Below are 16,477 nucleotides of genomic sequence, written 5' to 3'. Positions count from 1 at the left end.
TCTGGACCCAGCCACCCGATGGTGGAATAATGCACAGCATGTGAATCATCCAGAAAACTTTTCTTGCTGCATAGGTACTGCTACTGGTAAGTAACCATTTTGTTTCCCTGCCCAGAAATCCCAGAGGACCGAAATGCTGATAGTTGTATCGTTTAAAGAAGCCCTCCAAGAAAGCTGTGTGGTGTAGCCTGCACCCCCTCTACTTGAGTCATCCCCGTTAATGTACCGTTCCAGCCTATGAATGGTGATGCGGATCCCCAGCAAAGGAAAATCACAAAAGTGATATCAGGGTATAGGTGTGCCATACAGCATATCTAGAATGCGGTCAAAGCTTAAGGAAGAAAGTTCTCGTTGGTATGTTGGATCATCCTACCCACCTCTGGACCAGTGGTTGATCCCAATTAATTTGGGAGTCTGATAGGAACATTGGAGGTCTACCATCCCCAGTCCACCCTCGTATGGAGATTTTCAAGTGCTGGAAAACACCACTCTGGAGCAACCACCCGACCAAAGAAAGTAGCGGATGGTGGAATAAGCATACAAAACCATCTTGTGGGGGAGAATCTGGAGTGTGAAATGCTGAAATATAGAGGAAGCAGGGAAGATTCTCATTTTGAAAATAGTTATATGACCAATCACATGCAGGGGTGAGCAGTGACCGCTTTTGTATGTTACTTTTCATTTTCGACACCAGTGGGGTCAAATTAAGATGCCACGTAAGTTTGGAGATATGGAGCCTAGGTACTTGAAGGAGACGTTGCAGCGAAATATCTGAGTACCAGAGATGGGTTCTAGCGTCACCTCCAGTCAGAACCTATAAAGACTTGAAGTTTATACCTGGAGGCAAAAGGTCTCTCCACACAATATAAGGAGTTTGAGACAATGGGGCTCTGAAGGGGGGGGGGGGGCCTCCATCCCAAGACCGCTTGCTTAGCTGGGCATTGCAGCGAAGCCGTGCCAGGGGCTCGATCACAAGAGCACACAATAAGGGGAACAAGGGACAGCCCTGGCATGTACCTTGCTGGAAAGGGAAGAGCCAACAGCGAACTGTTGACCCGGATCTGGGCACAGGGCTGGTGATATAGGGCCATAAGGTGACTCATGTGCACGCCCTAACCTAATTATGACAATGTTTGAGAACTAAAAGAATATAAATGGAGTCTTTAAAGCAAAATTAAACACACTAAAAAAAGTTGGCTATTTGTTCAAAAGGCATATTAGTATCGGTTTAAAACAAGGCAGATGTAAAAAGGCCATAGCTCAATGTATAGCAACCGGCCCAGATTGTCTTTCTTTGGTGTCATAAACATATCCTTTCTGCTTATCACTGTTCATCTAGGAAAATGGAGCCGAAGAAGGAAATTTATTTTTCTAAACAGCAGATTTAATTATGCCCTGTGACCTTTTTTCCCCGCTTGGCTGCTGGCTCAGCAGGATACATTGTAATGTCCTAATTTAACTGTAATACGCTATTACAGTTCAGCGCTTGCTGTTTCTTTATTAGACAAGCAGGCACATCATTAGTAGTCTGTTAAAAGAAGGGCTTTTATAAAGGGATTTACATCCTTCATTTTTCGTAGTGTTATGTATCGAAATTCTCTACGTTTCTGGCTTCCAAATGTAAGTGCATATAATGAAAATGTACTTCATAAAGCTCTCGCAAAATTCTTATTTTGTAAAAAAAAAAAAAAAATCACCTGATGATAATGGGTAGCCCCCAAATTCAGAGTGGTGCGAAACCCCCTGTCCCTAAACTCTAATTCTTGGCCACATTTTCAGAAATACATAGCTTTCCTTCATACACGTTTTAATTAGATTTTATCTAATGACTTAATTGATGGTATGAACACAACGAAACATCACGTGCCGCAGTTTCTAACGCTTGTTTATGGATACCAACATACATTCTGTCTTTGACTAAAATAATGTGACGGACATAGCTGTCTGTATTTAACTTAGTAAATCGTCCTTCAGGGCAAAAAAAATCAGATGAAAGTATTGTCACCTATGTCTGTTCTAGCCTACTTCCTTTCGAGTTTTTTTTTTTTAATTTAATTATTTTTTGTGTGAAAACTATAACCAATCTATACAATACACCCGTCCCCTTGCTAAATTCAGTTGTCTAGTTTTCAGAAATCTATAATTCTCTGGATTCATCCATGGGTTTCACTGTTTCCCTCACAAACTGCAAGTACGCAGAGACTGCAAAAATAGGAAATGCTGCCCACCACCTAGAAAAATGCATGAACCGGGCAGATTTTTTTTTTTTTATTTTTTTTTTTTATTTTAACGTGCCTGCTTTCTGAAAACTGGGAAGTGGGTAATTTTAACACACTAAATCTAACAACAAAAAACACTTCCTTACACAGCACTGTTTCTGTGTGTTTTTTTTTTTTTGTTTTTTTTTTTTTTACTCCTGGTCATATTTTGGTTTCCTTCAAATCCCCCCCTCCCCCCCAAGAGAAAGCACAGACATGCACAATTTTAGAATCCATGTCATGTAGCGAGGATGAACAAACGTTTGGCCATTTGTAGGAATAAAGGCTCAAGAATGAACTGCCCTAAATGTCGAAAATAGGACTTGGAGACCCAGTATTTAATGGGTGAAACTCAGCGAGGTTAATTAGTAATTATCTAAATGCACTCTTTTGGGGGGGGATAAAGGAGACAAACTGAACTGGAGACCTGCCATTCAATGAAATTCATAAATTACAGAAACCGCATATTAGTAACATTCATATCTTGCAAAAACCTGTACACACTACATGTTATGTGCATTGGCCTTTCGTGAACCATGAGAGTATCCACGTGCAGATGATGGATTTAATTGTTTAAGATATGTATGCTGCTTAAGTTGGCCTTTAGTTAGCATTAATAAATCTCTATGTATTACTATATAATACAAAAAAGTCTGGCCTGAGAGAAAACAGCTATGCAAAATGTCTTCATTTTTTCATTACTAGCTTCACCTAGGTGTTGTGGTTCCAGAGAATTCGGTTTCTCCTGGCTTTAAGCGTTCGGTCAACTGAGCACCAAACCGGGCTGCTGTTGTCAACATTTAGTTCATGTAGCAGATCCTCAGTACCAGCTGATTTCAATTATGTCTATCAGGTTGGAACTGAAATGTTGCCTCTAGACTGGAGATCCTATTGCTGGAAATGTGTATAACATTTGCTGCTGCATAGTTTGGGTTGGGAGCCACTGAATGAGGTCTGCAGTTTCAGGACAATACCTTTTTTGGAGTTGAAGGCACTATTTCTGTCTTGAATAGGCTTCTTGCTGCTGTTACTGAGCAGAAAGGTGATATTCTAAACTGAAAACAGTGCATCACAGAGAGGCCTCTATCAACGAGAGGCCTATTTGTGGGCACCTCATTGTACACTGTACATTGTATGTACATTGGTGCAGTTTTGTAGTTGGGTCATGTAGCCTGCCAAGTATCTCGGTAGTTTTCAGAACATCCAAATGAATTTTCTCAACAATGGAGCCCTATGGAGTGAGTGACTTTTTTGGACTATAGTGAAGTCTGATTTTGGGAGCGTGGGGGAAGAGTTTGACTCCTGGTAGAAACAATGTTCCGTTTGTTAGCTTCAGGGTGGACAAATCTTTGGTTTCTGGGTGATGATACTTAATGCATATACATTTCGCCTGTCCCTTCATTTTCATCATGACACGCCTTTCTGAATGGTCCACTTGCCAAGCTTTTACCTGTAGAAGCATATTTTGCTTCTGTAAAATTCATACCACTTCCTTCTCTGGATTGTTTGGTCACTTGGTTCCCCAAGTTACCTTAGGTGTACTTTACTTCCCTAAACACATTGCCATTCTTTAGGTGGCCAGGAGGGCTGTCACTAGTTGAGTGTATTAGAACAAGTGGCTCGGCTTCTGTAATTATTCTTTGCATAAGTATAAAAGCTCGCTGTAAAGTAAATGATTTGTTGTCCATTGGATACTCTCATGCAGTAATGCTTGGCACTCCTCATGACTACAGAAACTTAGGAGGGTTGAAGTTATTTTCGGAACTGTAGGTTAGTTTGAGTTCCTTCTCTCTGATCTCCCGATGAGAGATTCTAGTCATGTGTATGTTTTGTATGCCCGGATTTGACTCGTAAGTCTTGTAAGACTGTGCTGTCATGCAAGAACACTTTATAGTGATATAACCTCAGGTGTGAATCTCGCTCCTCTTCCGAACTGTTGTCATACTAGTTACAGGAACTCCTCCTTCATGTTTGCTGAATATCCTATCTGATTCAACACAGGAAATATTTCACCTACTTTTTTCCTATGTCCTGGTTGGGATATGAGACCAGCATGAAGACAGTCTAGATTGTATAAAGTCCAAATCGCCCTTGTGCATTCTTATCGACCCATACAGTGACCATACCTCAGGCACAGGAGCCGCCAAAGCTCTTTTGCCCTGCATGGCCTCTGTATTAAGGAGTGATCCAACGTTGTGGGATGCCCGCATTGTGATAGCAAACATGATCGTGTGTTTTTTTTTTTTTTTTTTATACCATTTACTGTGTCTCACCTATAAAGTTGCTATGTTGGCTATGCTTTTGGTTCTGTTTTGTGAACAGTCACATTTTGATGTCTCTGGATACAATGCATTACGTTACTGTGTAACTGCTTTCCTTAACACCCTTGTTCTTTTGTGCTAGTCCAAGCTTTTCCTTGCCAGTTGAATGTCATGACATTAGTTGTGCTGTGACCCTTTGCACCTTTAAGCTGGCCTTAAAGTAGTTAATAATACACATGACCTTGAACATTGCTTCATACTCATCTTTACCATACCATTGCCAGTAACATTTTGGAAGCTTCTCTGCCACACACACTTTTACAGTATTTCTGCCCTTTGATGTGATCCTCTTAACTTCAAAATCTGTCATGAATTGCACAACACCATTTACAACTTACCATTCTCACATTGTCTCATCAGTTACTTTACTGTATTGTATTTCACTCTCCGCTATGCCAAGCATGCAGTTAATACATGTGACTCATGTTTAATGTATATCTTCTATCTTGTATGGTTTTATCAATTTAGGAAACCCTAAAGGAGCAATGCTAACACACAAAAACATTTTGAGTGATTTTTCTGCGTTCATGAAAATGACTGAGGTAAATATGAAGCTAAAGTCATGATTTTGGTTTTCATATTTTGATGGATTAGCATGTGTGATAACATAAGTGGATGTGTAACGTGGTCTCCAATAACTCTGTGCTGTTGCAGCTGTATGATGTTTTAGTTGCAGGCTGTAGGAGTTCCTTTTGCCATGATGGAACAAAGTACTTTATTTTAAAGGGTCGTGCATTTTTGGAGAAAAAAATGTGAAATGATTCTGCAAGCGCAAACAGTCCTAGTACATGTAATTTGAAATCCGATCCTGAGCATCTGACCTGTAGCGCACTTGTGATGGAATACACTTGCACTAAAACCACACTTTACCAGCTCAATTTATACAACCATCATTGCAGCGAACTATTAAGATCATGATCACCCCTTTGAAACAATTTCAAGAGCCATAAAAATAGGCTACTCAGTTTTGCCATTGCTCAATTAAAAACCAGCCTGTAACACTTGGGCAACTGTTAAAAAAAAAATTTTTTAAAAAAATTTGAAGATGCTTCTGGCCAGCCCTCAGAGCCTTATTGGTGAAATATCTTCACTCCTTTTCCTATTTGGTCTGCTTAGAGACTTCCAGATAAAACACCCACTCTGTTAATAACGAGGCTTCATATTGTTCTATGTGCTTCCCAGGCCAAAAGTCAGGGGCATAATTTCTTTATAGCTGTTTGCACCACACAACCTGCAAAGAGTTTACTGTCTGAACTCAGCGCTTACAGGGCCACTAAGTATTCAGACTAGAAAATATTCCTAACTTTGCTAGGCTTTTCATTGCTCAGCAGAAGGCACCGAATTCATTGAGCATCTGTGATACACCCATCACCTAGGCATTGGCACATCTGATTTTGATAAAGGCAGGATGACCTCAAACATGAGCTTAGAACGTTTCAGACTTAATTGCCACTGTTTGCATTAGGTGGTCATTCTCCGGCCAGGACACCACAATCACTTGAACTCTTGCTAAACAGTCTTTGCACCTGAACAAAAACACTGTAGCAATGAACCTAAGCTGGATCAGCAGAATGCATTCCATTCAGGCCTGCTCAAGAAACTAATCTTATTGTGTGTAAAAACCTCTTTAAAACAGGATCTTTCGATAAGATTAAACAGTCAGCAGTGCTTGCTCACGTCCACAGACACACACCCAATATGCTCCTGATGCAGGAGACACATCTCATTGGAAATCACTGCCCCTTTTTAGCCCGTAAAGGATTTAACAGGGTGTTTCACGCAGGATTCATGAGAGGCTCACGGGGGTGGCAATAGTGCTGCATCGCTCACTACCAATGGTGGTGAGACGAATGGAGAGACTCACAAGGGAGATATGTGGTGATCTCATGGACAATAGAGGGTCGAACACTGAACGTCCTGAGCGTATATGCCCCCCCCCCCCTGAATATGGTGCGTAGGACCAGAGGAAACCTGACACTACTATTGACAGTTACCCCGGGGTCATGGTAATAGGGGGCGACTTTAATGCAGTCCCGAATCCAGGGCTGGACACGAGTGGGGGGTCATCGGCTCATAGACAGGCTTTGGCCACTAGCCTATCCGGATGGATGTCATCGGAGGGGCACTGACGCCTGGAGAACTTGGCATCCGCGGCGCAAGCAATTCACGCACATCTCTGCAGCTCACAATACACAATCTAGGATAGACCTGATGTTCATGCCGGCCACTGAATGCTGTCACCTTTCCCACATCGAGATTCTACCACATGGGATCTCCGACCATGTGCCGGTCTGGTTCAGGGTGGGCCACGCAAACCTTTCGATCCGCCCCATATGGCGGCTAAAGACTTGGTATTTAAAAGATGAGGAATACGTCAATAACCTAAGGGAGTCGTTACGCGATTACTTCAGTATTAACGAGGGCTCGGTGAGGTCGTCCGGGGACCCTGTGGCCAGCGAGCAAGGTGGTGCTGAGAGGGACAGCCAAAGGCCTGATCGGTGCACGGGAGCGCTCCCTCGAATCGCCCAGCTGGAGGTCCGTGCCATCCACTTAGAAGCAGAGTAGGAGGCACACACGAACGAACAGATAACCAGACAACTCCTGCTAATTCAGGGGGAGATTCGTAGTCAATCCTTAGAAGCGGCTAAACACATGTGGCATGCTTCCACGGCCCGGGTTTATGGATGGGGGAATAAGACAGAGAAACTACTATATTGGTTGATTTCCCAACAGCAGGCTTCCCGAATCGTCCCTGAAATTTGCAATGAGCATGGGGAATGTCTATATAAGCTCCAGGAAGTGGCCGAGACGTTCGCTGACTACTATAGGGTCTTGTATCAAGTGACTAATCCAGAGAGATCGGACACTCCAACCAATTCTTGGCAGACATTCCGCTCCCAGAGCTGTCCACGGTGGAGGTCCGGACACTGGAGGAACCGTTCTCTGAAACGGAAATTGGTGAAGCCATTGCAGCGATGGGAGTGGGAAAGCCGACCGGGTGGGTTCCCTCCAGAATATTATAAGATGTTTAGGGAAGACCTTGTCCCGCACCTAGTGAATCTCTATGCAGAAGTGGACCAGAAGGGCTCTTTTCCGGAAGGGCTGGATGTTGCCTCCGTTGTCGTATTACCTAAGACCCAACCCCCTTCCCTTTACTGCGTGGATTATAGACCCATATCTCTAACAGTGAAGTAAAGATTTATCCTGTGATATTGGCCTCCCATCTCAAGAGGGTGATGCCACTGCTGATACACTCGGATCAGTGTGGAGTCATGGCCGGACGTAGCACGCGTCACTGTATACGAAGGCTCCAAGTGGCCCTCGCAGGGTGACACAGATTGCCCCAGAATCTAGCCCTCCTATTCATCGACTTCGAGAAGGCGTTTGACTCTGTTGACTGGGGGTTCCTCCTCGCAGTGCTCTGGCGGGCCAGTTTTGGACCAAGGTTTTGCCGAATGGTCCGGGCCCTGTATACAAAACACACGTCACGGGTACAGGTTAATGGAGTCTTATCTTCGGCCTTTCCGATTCATCGGGGAACACGACAAGGCTGCCCCCTCTCCTCTCCTTTTTGCTCTGGCCATTGAGCCCTTGGCAAGAATAAGGGAAGACCCAGTATATCGAGGATGGAAGTGGGGCCCCTCATGTGAGGACAGAGTGGCCTTATATGCGGACGAGGTCCTGCTATACATGGAAAATCCGGGAGTGACCAGTCCCGATGTTTCCGCCTTCTCCGGCGTTTTGAGGAAGCCTCCAGGCTCAAGATGAACCTGGCCAAATCGGTGTTGGTCCCTCTGGCACAATCGTGAGACTGCTTTGACTGGCAAGAGGTGGTGCCTATGCGCAGGTTAAGTTTTAAATACCTTTGGATATGGGTTGTGCTGCTCCCGGAACTATCCTGGTCCCTGAACCTGTCTCCACTGGCGTCTCGTGTGCGAGACTATCTTCGGCGGTGGCAATCATTGCCTCTGAATGTATTGGGCCGTGTAGCTTTGTATAAGATGATGGTCCTGCCGCGCCTCTTACATGTGATCCAGAATCTGCCATTCGTGATCCCTCGCTCATGGTTTAGAGAGCTAGAAGGTATCACTATCTCCTTCCTATGGGGAGGGACAAGACACTGAGTAGCATCCCAGAGTTGTCGCAGAGGGGTGTATGACGGGGGCTGGGCATGGCAGATCCGTACCTGTATTACCTGGCGACGCAGCTCCTGGTGGTTCACGATTGGTTCAATGGGGGTTGGTCGGACCCATCATATCAGGTAGAATTGGACGCTTTAGGGTACCCCCGCATCCTAGATATTCTCTATGGTGCACCAATCCCCAGGAAGCTTGAGCCTATCACCAAGGCGTTTTTTTAGCATGGCGAGCGGCTCGAAGACATACTGGATGGAACAAAGTGATCACTCTGCAAACTCCATTGTGGCACGGTAACTGGTTGAGAGAAACAGCCAAGCTGGGCGGATTCGGGAGGTGGGACACGCTGGGCATATCTCTGGTGGGAGACGTGTGGAAGGGTAGCATGATGAAGTCCTTCCAGGAAGTACAACAAGAGTTCCAATTGTCCCCAAATCAATTTTTTAGGTATCTCCAGCTCCGGCATGCCCTTGGTATACACCTGAAAGAGGAGGCCCCCTTGCCAGAATTCAATCCAATCGAGGCTAAAACACTCATGGGAAATTTGGGGAAGAACGGTGTCTCCCAAATCTATAGAATGTTGGTAAATAATGTGCCTGGGGATCTAGGCCACCTTAGGAATGGATGGGAGAAGTGGGTGGGACCGCTTGAAGAGATAGAATGGGCGGAGGCACTGATGGCTCCCCGAGTGCTGGCGGTGTCTGCAAGGTTGAGGGCGATACAATTCTACTTACACAGAGCATAGTTTGTCTCCAGATAGGCTTCACAAGATGGGTGTCCGATGCTGTGCCCAAGGTGCGGTGGGGGGCCGGCCGACTTCTTCCATATGATATGGTCCTGCCCCGTGATTCGAGTGTACTGGGAGGGAGTAAACCAAGAGCTAAACAGTGCTTTGGGGACATCGCAACTACTGACCCCAAAAATGGGTGTATTGGGCGTTACGGAGGACATAGAGGGGTCCAGAGCGGACAAGACTCTGGTCGGAGCAGCCACACTGGTGGCCAAGAGAGACATTGCGGCTGCTTGGAATACCGCCAAAGGCCCCTCCCTTCAGAAATGGAGACGGGGGGGGTGGACTGGTGTGCAGCCCGAGAAAGTGGTGTACGATTCAAGGGGATGCCCCCGTAAATATGAGAAGATTTGGGGGATGTGGACGGGACTGCTAGGTTAAATCCGCCCAAGAGACGGTGCCTGCTCCTTCCTTTTTCGCAGTATTATTTGGATATGTAACTTTGGAAATCCCAGTGTACTCTTGTAACAGAAGAGACAGATTAGAATTGACCATCCAGTCGGTATCAAACAGGACAAGACATGTGTTATTTGTGTACCTTACCTGTTTTTCTCTTTAAAAACAATAAACTTGTTTAAAAAAAACAGCATCTTAAAGAATGAGATCACAATTTATGCTTGTTCTGAACAGGCTTCTGATCAATGACCAGATCACGTCCTAAAGAGGGACCTCATGCATATTGTCAGGCAATCTAAAATAAATGCATTAAAAAAAAAAAAAGAACAATCTTCTACTGATTACCAAGCTTCTAGATTTTGTAATCCATCAGTTGACCTGCTTGTCGAAAATGGTTACAATAAACTTAAAACTACCAATGCATAAAACACCCATTGGTTTAAGAATGACTCAAACTTGTATTCCTTATCTAGTAGCTAGAATCCAAGCTGCAAAAAGCTTGTTAGACCAAGTTGCCATGATAGAAATGCTGTAAAATATTTGCGAGCATATCTTCTATTCCTTTGGATGACTCTTTATATGACTAGATAAAGAAACTTGAGGTAACAGAATACAAGATCATGTTTTAGTGTTACTGTCCCTGGCCACAAATGAAGCAATTGGGTGATGTTACTTTATTGGGGCTTAATAAATGAGCGACGAAAGTAACAGGTTTTACTTACAAAAATAATTTTCCTGCAGCCGATCCATATTAAATTTTGAGATCTGCATGGAGGGGAAACTATCAACAGTTAAGGTTGGAAAGTGCTTAGTTTTTAAACCTTATTTCCAAAAGTAGTTTTTTTTATTTATTTAGAGATGTCAAAACTACAGGTTTTCTTTGAAATGCTGCAGTATCTGTAGGTAGGCTGCCCCACGTCTCCAAAAAGCAGTCTTCCAAATGCAAAAGCTATATCAGTAACGCAGAGCACTCACTACATGCTGGACGACGACACCAATTTTTGAATGTAGGTTGGATGGCGCTCCTCTAAGACACATGGCAATAGCTTACATTAGCAGACTGAAGAAATTCCGTTTTGATAACTGCTGACCTGTTTGTAGAAATTAGTGGACTGTGGTAGCTCATGAAATAGTTGCTTACATCATGTGACATCAGTTATAGTCTGACCACATCCCCTCTTACCAGTTCTATTCTCTGGAAGGTGCCCATTTCAATCCACACGCTACCTTGTGCATTGTGACTAGACATTTCTAATGCCAGGTCTAATCTTCTGAAGATGCCGCTCGAACTTTGACGGGCATAGCAATGGCGATTTTTCTCTGAAGCAGCATAAAATAACCATTGGTGGTCGTTGGAGCTTGGCTAATCTTCCTCTCCCTGCAGTCACTGTTTGTTTGTGATTTAGTTTTGGTCGAAATCAAATCAAATGAATGTAGCTGTTCTGGAGACCAGATCTATAACAAACGTACATGTGCCAATTGTCTTCCAGAGGGGTAAAGACATTTCTTCTCCCAATGTTTGACAGTTCATTTTTTTTTTTTTTTTTTACATCAAAGCATTTGTTGACAAGGGACGTGTTTTGATGTGTGCTTTTTAAAGGATTCTGAGATCCCAGCAGTTGAAACTGCCTCTTTTGATAGTGAGTTTATAGTTAGTATTTCTGAGAAGGACTGTACAGGGATTTAAAGGTAGAGTATCTGTCATGTCACCCTTTTGTTTGAAAGCCTTTGCATAGCCTCAAAGGATGTTTGATTGCATTTTTGGAATGCAGTAGTCCCAAACAATGGTTTTCTAAGCACAGAGAGGGTACACAGTTAAAGTGGCACGGAGTCGGACAAATTGGAACGATGCCGTCAGGGTGAAAGGAATTTCGATTTAGCAAGACTGGGTGAAAATGTTCAGTTTCCTCCAAAAGTAGTAAATTTGTGCTTTTCCAGCATTGATCTGCATGGCTGTTAAAGTAGGTCTATTAGAGACTGGCTGATTGAGAAAATGTTTCAGGTCTTTTGTGGCTTTGAGGAGAAAACCGTGAGAGAATGTAGTGGCTAACTTAAGGCTTTATTTATAAACATTTTCACATTCTGAGCTTTTTTTTAATTTGGAAAATAGAAGCCAAAATGCAGCTTAGAATTTTTTTTTTTTTTTTTTTTTATGCAGAAAAAGATGTGACCTTATAATTGCTAGGCCTGGTGACTTCTCTAGCATGTTTTTCCAAGTTTCTAATAATGGGAAGTGGATCCATTGACAACTTGTTTGATAGTTGATACTTAACAATGACTGGTATTAGGTGTTGTCTTCCTGATCTGTAGCATCCATAGGAACTGGGGGGCAGATACCTCTCTACTACATTTGAACCCCTTTTTCAGAATTCAGCCACCTGTCTGAAAATGTATTGTTTTATAAACTGCTAACTTTAATCTTACTCTCAAACATTATCTGCCATTAATTACGTTGATAATATATTAGCCCATCGGATTAGTCAATATGTGATTATTTGTCCAGGAGGCTGTCTGTGAGGTAACAGCAAGTAAGATATAAGTACCTCTAACCATGTAATCGTTTTTGTTAATGTGGTAGAAACTAGTGATAATAATCTAATAACCATCAAAGACTGCCTTGTTAGCAACTATCACTTTCAATCACAGAGTAAGTTCAGCTCCAGTCGTTTAATCATGCCCCTGCCCTACAATGACAAATCATGTGCTTGCTCCTTAAATCTGCAGTTTATATTTTGAAGTTGCATGCCATTCATAAAATCAGTTGCCATGTTCAGTAGGCGGAATCTTCCTTGCCTAGATTAAAACTGTGCATCATTATATGCTCGTATTCTATCCTCCGTTCTTCTGATTTCCCCTTACCCCCAACCCTGCTTTTTCCTCAAATCTCCTAGTCCATTGTGTCCAGTCTCTCCTTGCTCAATAGCTAAATAGGATGAGCAAGAAAAGACTAACAAAAACCATCCTACTTCAGGTATGAGCAAATTGATGCACAGAAAAAACAGCCACAATCTCCTACATGTAACAGAGTAATCCACTGAATCAAGTAATTGTTTAACAATTTTATTCATGAGACCTCTATTTCTATCAAGGATGGTACATTTATTTTCTGACTGTCAAATGTCCGCTTACAAGTTTTTATGTTGATATGCAATTATTTGAAGAATGAGTATTTTTTTCAAGTTATGTATAGTGTTCCTTGAACTTTGATTGTCCTATTTTTTTCTTTTGTACGATTTTCGTGGTTTTTTTTTGTGACTGTTTAGTATTGGGAAATGTACACAAGAACAGAGTCCACTTCTACAAGTATTTGGCGTCTAAGTCCTTTTGAAATTTACTGCTACATTTTCAAGCTCAGCCTTGAAAATGGATTCCCATCACCTGTTGAATTTCTGTTGCTACCTCGGAAATTGTCTCACAATCCATGAAATCTGTTGCCTTTCCCGTTTCTGTGACAACTAATTCTGCTTTGGTAGTGTTTGCTTTGGGTTATCTCTATCTACCCTTTGCAACAGTTTTCTGTCTAGCTCTTTTATTCTCCCAAGGGAGATGAAGGGTCTGCTGGCGGGTTGTAGTAATTTGCCTTCTTTGCTTGCTTAAGAAATACAGTACATGTGGTGGGTTTGGCAACTAACTCTTGGGTAAAAAATTAAATTTCAACGTGGTCTTTGCCTATCAATTTTCATAATTATTTCAGTATTTGTACAGTGTTAAACTGCCTAAGACTTGCAGTGCCTTGCATGATTGAAGACTTTTCTTGAACCTCTGTTTTGATTATCTTGGCTGTAAATGAGATTGCATGTTTTCTATATTAATTTAATGTCCACTTTCCTACCTCTCCTGTCTGCCTTCCAGATTGATATTCTAATTTTAGATCCAGCATAAACATAGAAGCTCTGAAAGAGACTACACCCTCCCCTTTGCCCTTTTTTCCTTTTGCCAAATATTGGAGAGGTATGAAGGTGGACTTCTAAATTTGAGCTTTGGATAAACTGTTGCAATCAATCTTTTTGTCTTTGACTAAATTTTCTTTCTCCCCATCCTCCTCCATACATCCATTCTCTCCTCCTCTGCAGGATGTAGTTTTCCCAGGAGTAGAAGATGTTCTCATCTCTTTTCTGCCCCTGGCCCATATGTTTGAGAGAGTTGTAGAGGTAGGCACTTGCTCTGAATTAATACCCAAGTTTCACTTTTCTGAGTTTTTCTTGTTTCTTACAGAAGTCATATGTAATGAACCACAGCGATACACTCATTTCCTATTTGCCTCTTGCACACATGTTTGAACGGCTTGTACAGGTAAGATGTTTCAAAGAACTGAACAAACTTGTTCCTCAAAGTACACTGGTGTGCCCCACCCAGTCCTGAGTTATTTTAATGTTTTGTCCATGTCCCAAGAGCTGCAAATTCGGCGTCCAGAGAAATTAAGTTGAGGGGAACCTGCTTTAGGAGTTGGTCACCTGAACAGGTGTGCCCATGGTTATCCCCATTCTAGCCTTTCAACTTTCACCTGCATTCTATGTCTTACTTCCTCCAGACTAGCTGTACTGCAACCTCTTGCATTTTAGAAAACAAACTGTTTTTTGTCTGTGCTCCTGTCAGATTTCCTATTGTGTATTGCTACTCTCCCACCCCTTTACTCTAATGGTAGCCTAATTTGAGGGAAACAATGCTGTATGTTAACTTGCCCAAAACCTTGTGATAGTGTTCTGTTGTGTTAATTATCTCCATTTGATACGTTTTCCAAAACATGTGCTCTCCAAAGAGTAGATATGCATCAACAACTGTCCTATATAGTGTAATTGAGATGTAGCAAAAGCACATTTGTGTAGTTACATGAAGCTAGAAGAAAGGAGTTGATATATTTTTGCCGCAAGTAGGCCAATACTGTGCTAGTAATGTATTGACTTGAAGCTTCCCCTTTCAAAAACTTTATTTATGCTAGTGGCACTCATTTTTTGAAGTTGTCAGTCTGCCATGAAAGTGAACTTATGGTGGGCAGAGTTCGGAGCTTAAAGGATTTGGACAGGTATTTTGATTCTTTATTAATATGAAATGTTTCCTGTATTTGCCTCACTTGTAACTGACTTTTGTGTATACAAATGTTGCAATAGATATTTGCCACTGAGCTTTATCATTTTCTGGATAAAGAACCTCGTGTCGTCCAAAAATACATTGAAAAGGCATTGGTAGTTCCCATTTGAATGGGATCTGAATGGAGCAACAGTGAGAAATTATACTTTGTTCTGTTGCTTGAAATCCTTTTAATTGTGATAGACAAAACAGATCGATCTCTTGGCCGCATCTTTGTTACAGGTCTTAGAGGATACGTGTCTGTATAGTTTTTGCTTCTTTTTATTGCACAAAGTGCATTTATTTCAAAACCAATAGTTGACAGAAATGATATCCTACAGTACTGTCCATAGATTTGTTGCACAGGGGTCCTTCAACTCAAATTTCCAATCCTCTAGTTAATTTCTAAACATGAGATCACATTTATCCAATGACAGCAATAAACATCTCTGCTTATCTTTACCATTGGCCTTTTGATAATTGGCAGTTTTTGTACGAAGTTAAATAATCCCGAGCCCTCTAATTCTGCTTGGGCCCATTGTTACTAAACCTTGCAGATAGCACCTTCAAATAATCTATAATTCTATAGATCAACTATATTATTTAGCAAAGCAAAATGTTTTACTAAAAACTTTACCATCTGAAATATATAAACAGTGTCACCTTTTTACCGGAGACAGCCAGCCAATATAGTACAGCGTTTCACTTACTATTTTCAATAAACATTTCCCATGTAAAAACACTTTGTGCATACTAACTGGTAAATTTAAACCTGCATATAACAATAATCCATAGCTGGTAATGTATCCTGGCTTAGTATGTCAACAGTACCCCACATTGGAATCATTAGATCATAATATGCATGTATTCATTAGTTACAATCTATACATAAGATTTAACAGCATATAGTTTTTCCTGTGGCATAGTTGTAATGCTTGTGAAATCCTTCGCTTGATAAACATAGGTGTGCAGGTTTTCCAGTGACATTTAAACTTATGTTGTAGTTTTCAAAAGCAAATTTTGATTGTCATTAAGTGCTGCTTTTTTTTTCTCTCTTAAATAGGCTATAATTCTGGGACATGGTGCTCGGATAGGATTTTTCCAAGGCGATATCCGCTTGCTTATGGATGATCTGAAGACTTTACAACCCACTATATTTCCAGTGGTACCAAGATTGTTAAACAGGATGTTTGACAAAGTAAGCTGCAAAGGAGTGTATGTGCTTGCACTTTGTGGGGAGGGCTTAGATGTAGAGTTTTATATCCCAGTTAGAAAGTCGGATATGTAATGTATGAACTGCTAGTTATATTGCACTAGTATCTATTAGAGAGCAGAACACATTGCTGGTTCACTGTCGGTTGTAAATCTTTTACGGCATTTGTACATACGGGAATCTTTTTGGGATGTTATTTTTAAGGTATTTATGTGCATTACATTGTGCAGGATAGTCTTTTTCTCTGGTTATCCTCGTGGCCGAACTGTTTTTTTTTTTTTTTTTTAATTTATTTA

At 41.9% G+C, this 16,477-nt stretch overlaps 1 protein-coding gene across 6 annotated transcripts in view; it reads left to right on the top strand.

Moving 5' to 3' along the window:
* Positions 1-16,477, top strand: part of ACSL1 (acyl-CoA synthetase long chain family member 1) — a 447,768-nt gene that overhangs the window by 283,116 nt on the left and 148,175 nt on the right. For 5 of the 6 annotated variants that reach the window (XM_069199542.1, XM_069199552.1, XM_069199579.1 and 2 more), the window contains exons 10-12: positions 5,048-5,121; positions 13,975-14,052; positions 16,032-16,166. In XM_069199542.1, coding sequence (XP_069055643.1) covers positions 5,048-5,121; positions 13,975-14,052; positions 16,032-16,166 — 287 coding nt within the window. Of the gene's footprint in view, positions 1-5,047; positions 5,122-13,974; positions 14,053-14,116; positions 14,195-16,031; positions 16,167-16,477 lie in introns of all 6 variants that reach the window. The other variant, XM_069199561.1, reaches the window with a different exon arrangement.

Source organism: Pleurodeles waltl, chromosome 1_2 (assembly GCF_031143425.1).
Source record: "Pleurodeles waltl isolate 20211129_DDA chromosome 1_2, aPleWal1.hap1.20221129, whole genome shotgun sequence".
In the NCBI taxonomy this organism is placed as follows: domain Eukaryota; kingdom Metazoa; phylum Chordata; class Amphibia; order Caudata; family Salamandridae; genus Pleurodeles; species Pleurodeles waltl.
This window is presented reverse-complemented; position numbering and strand designations above follow the sequence as displayed.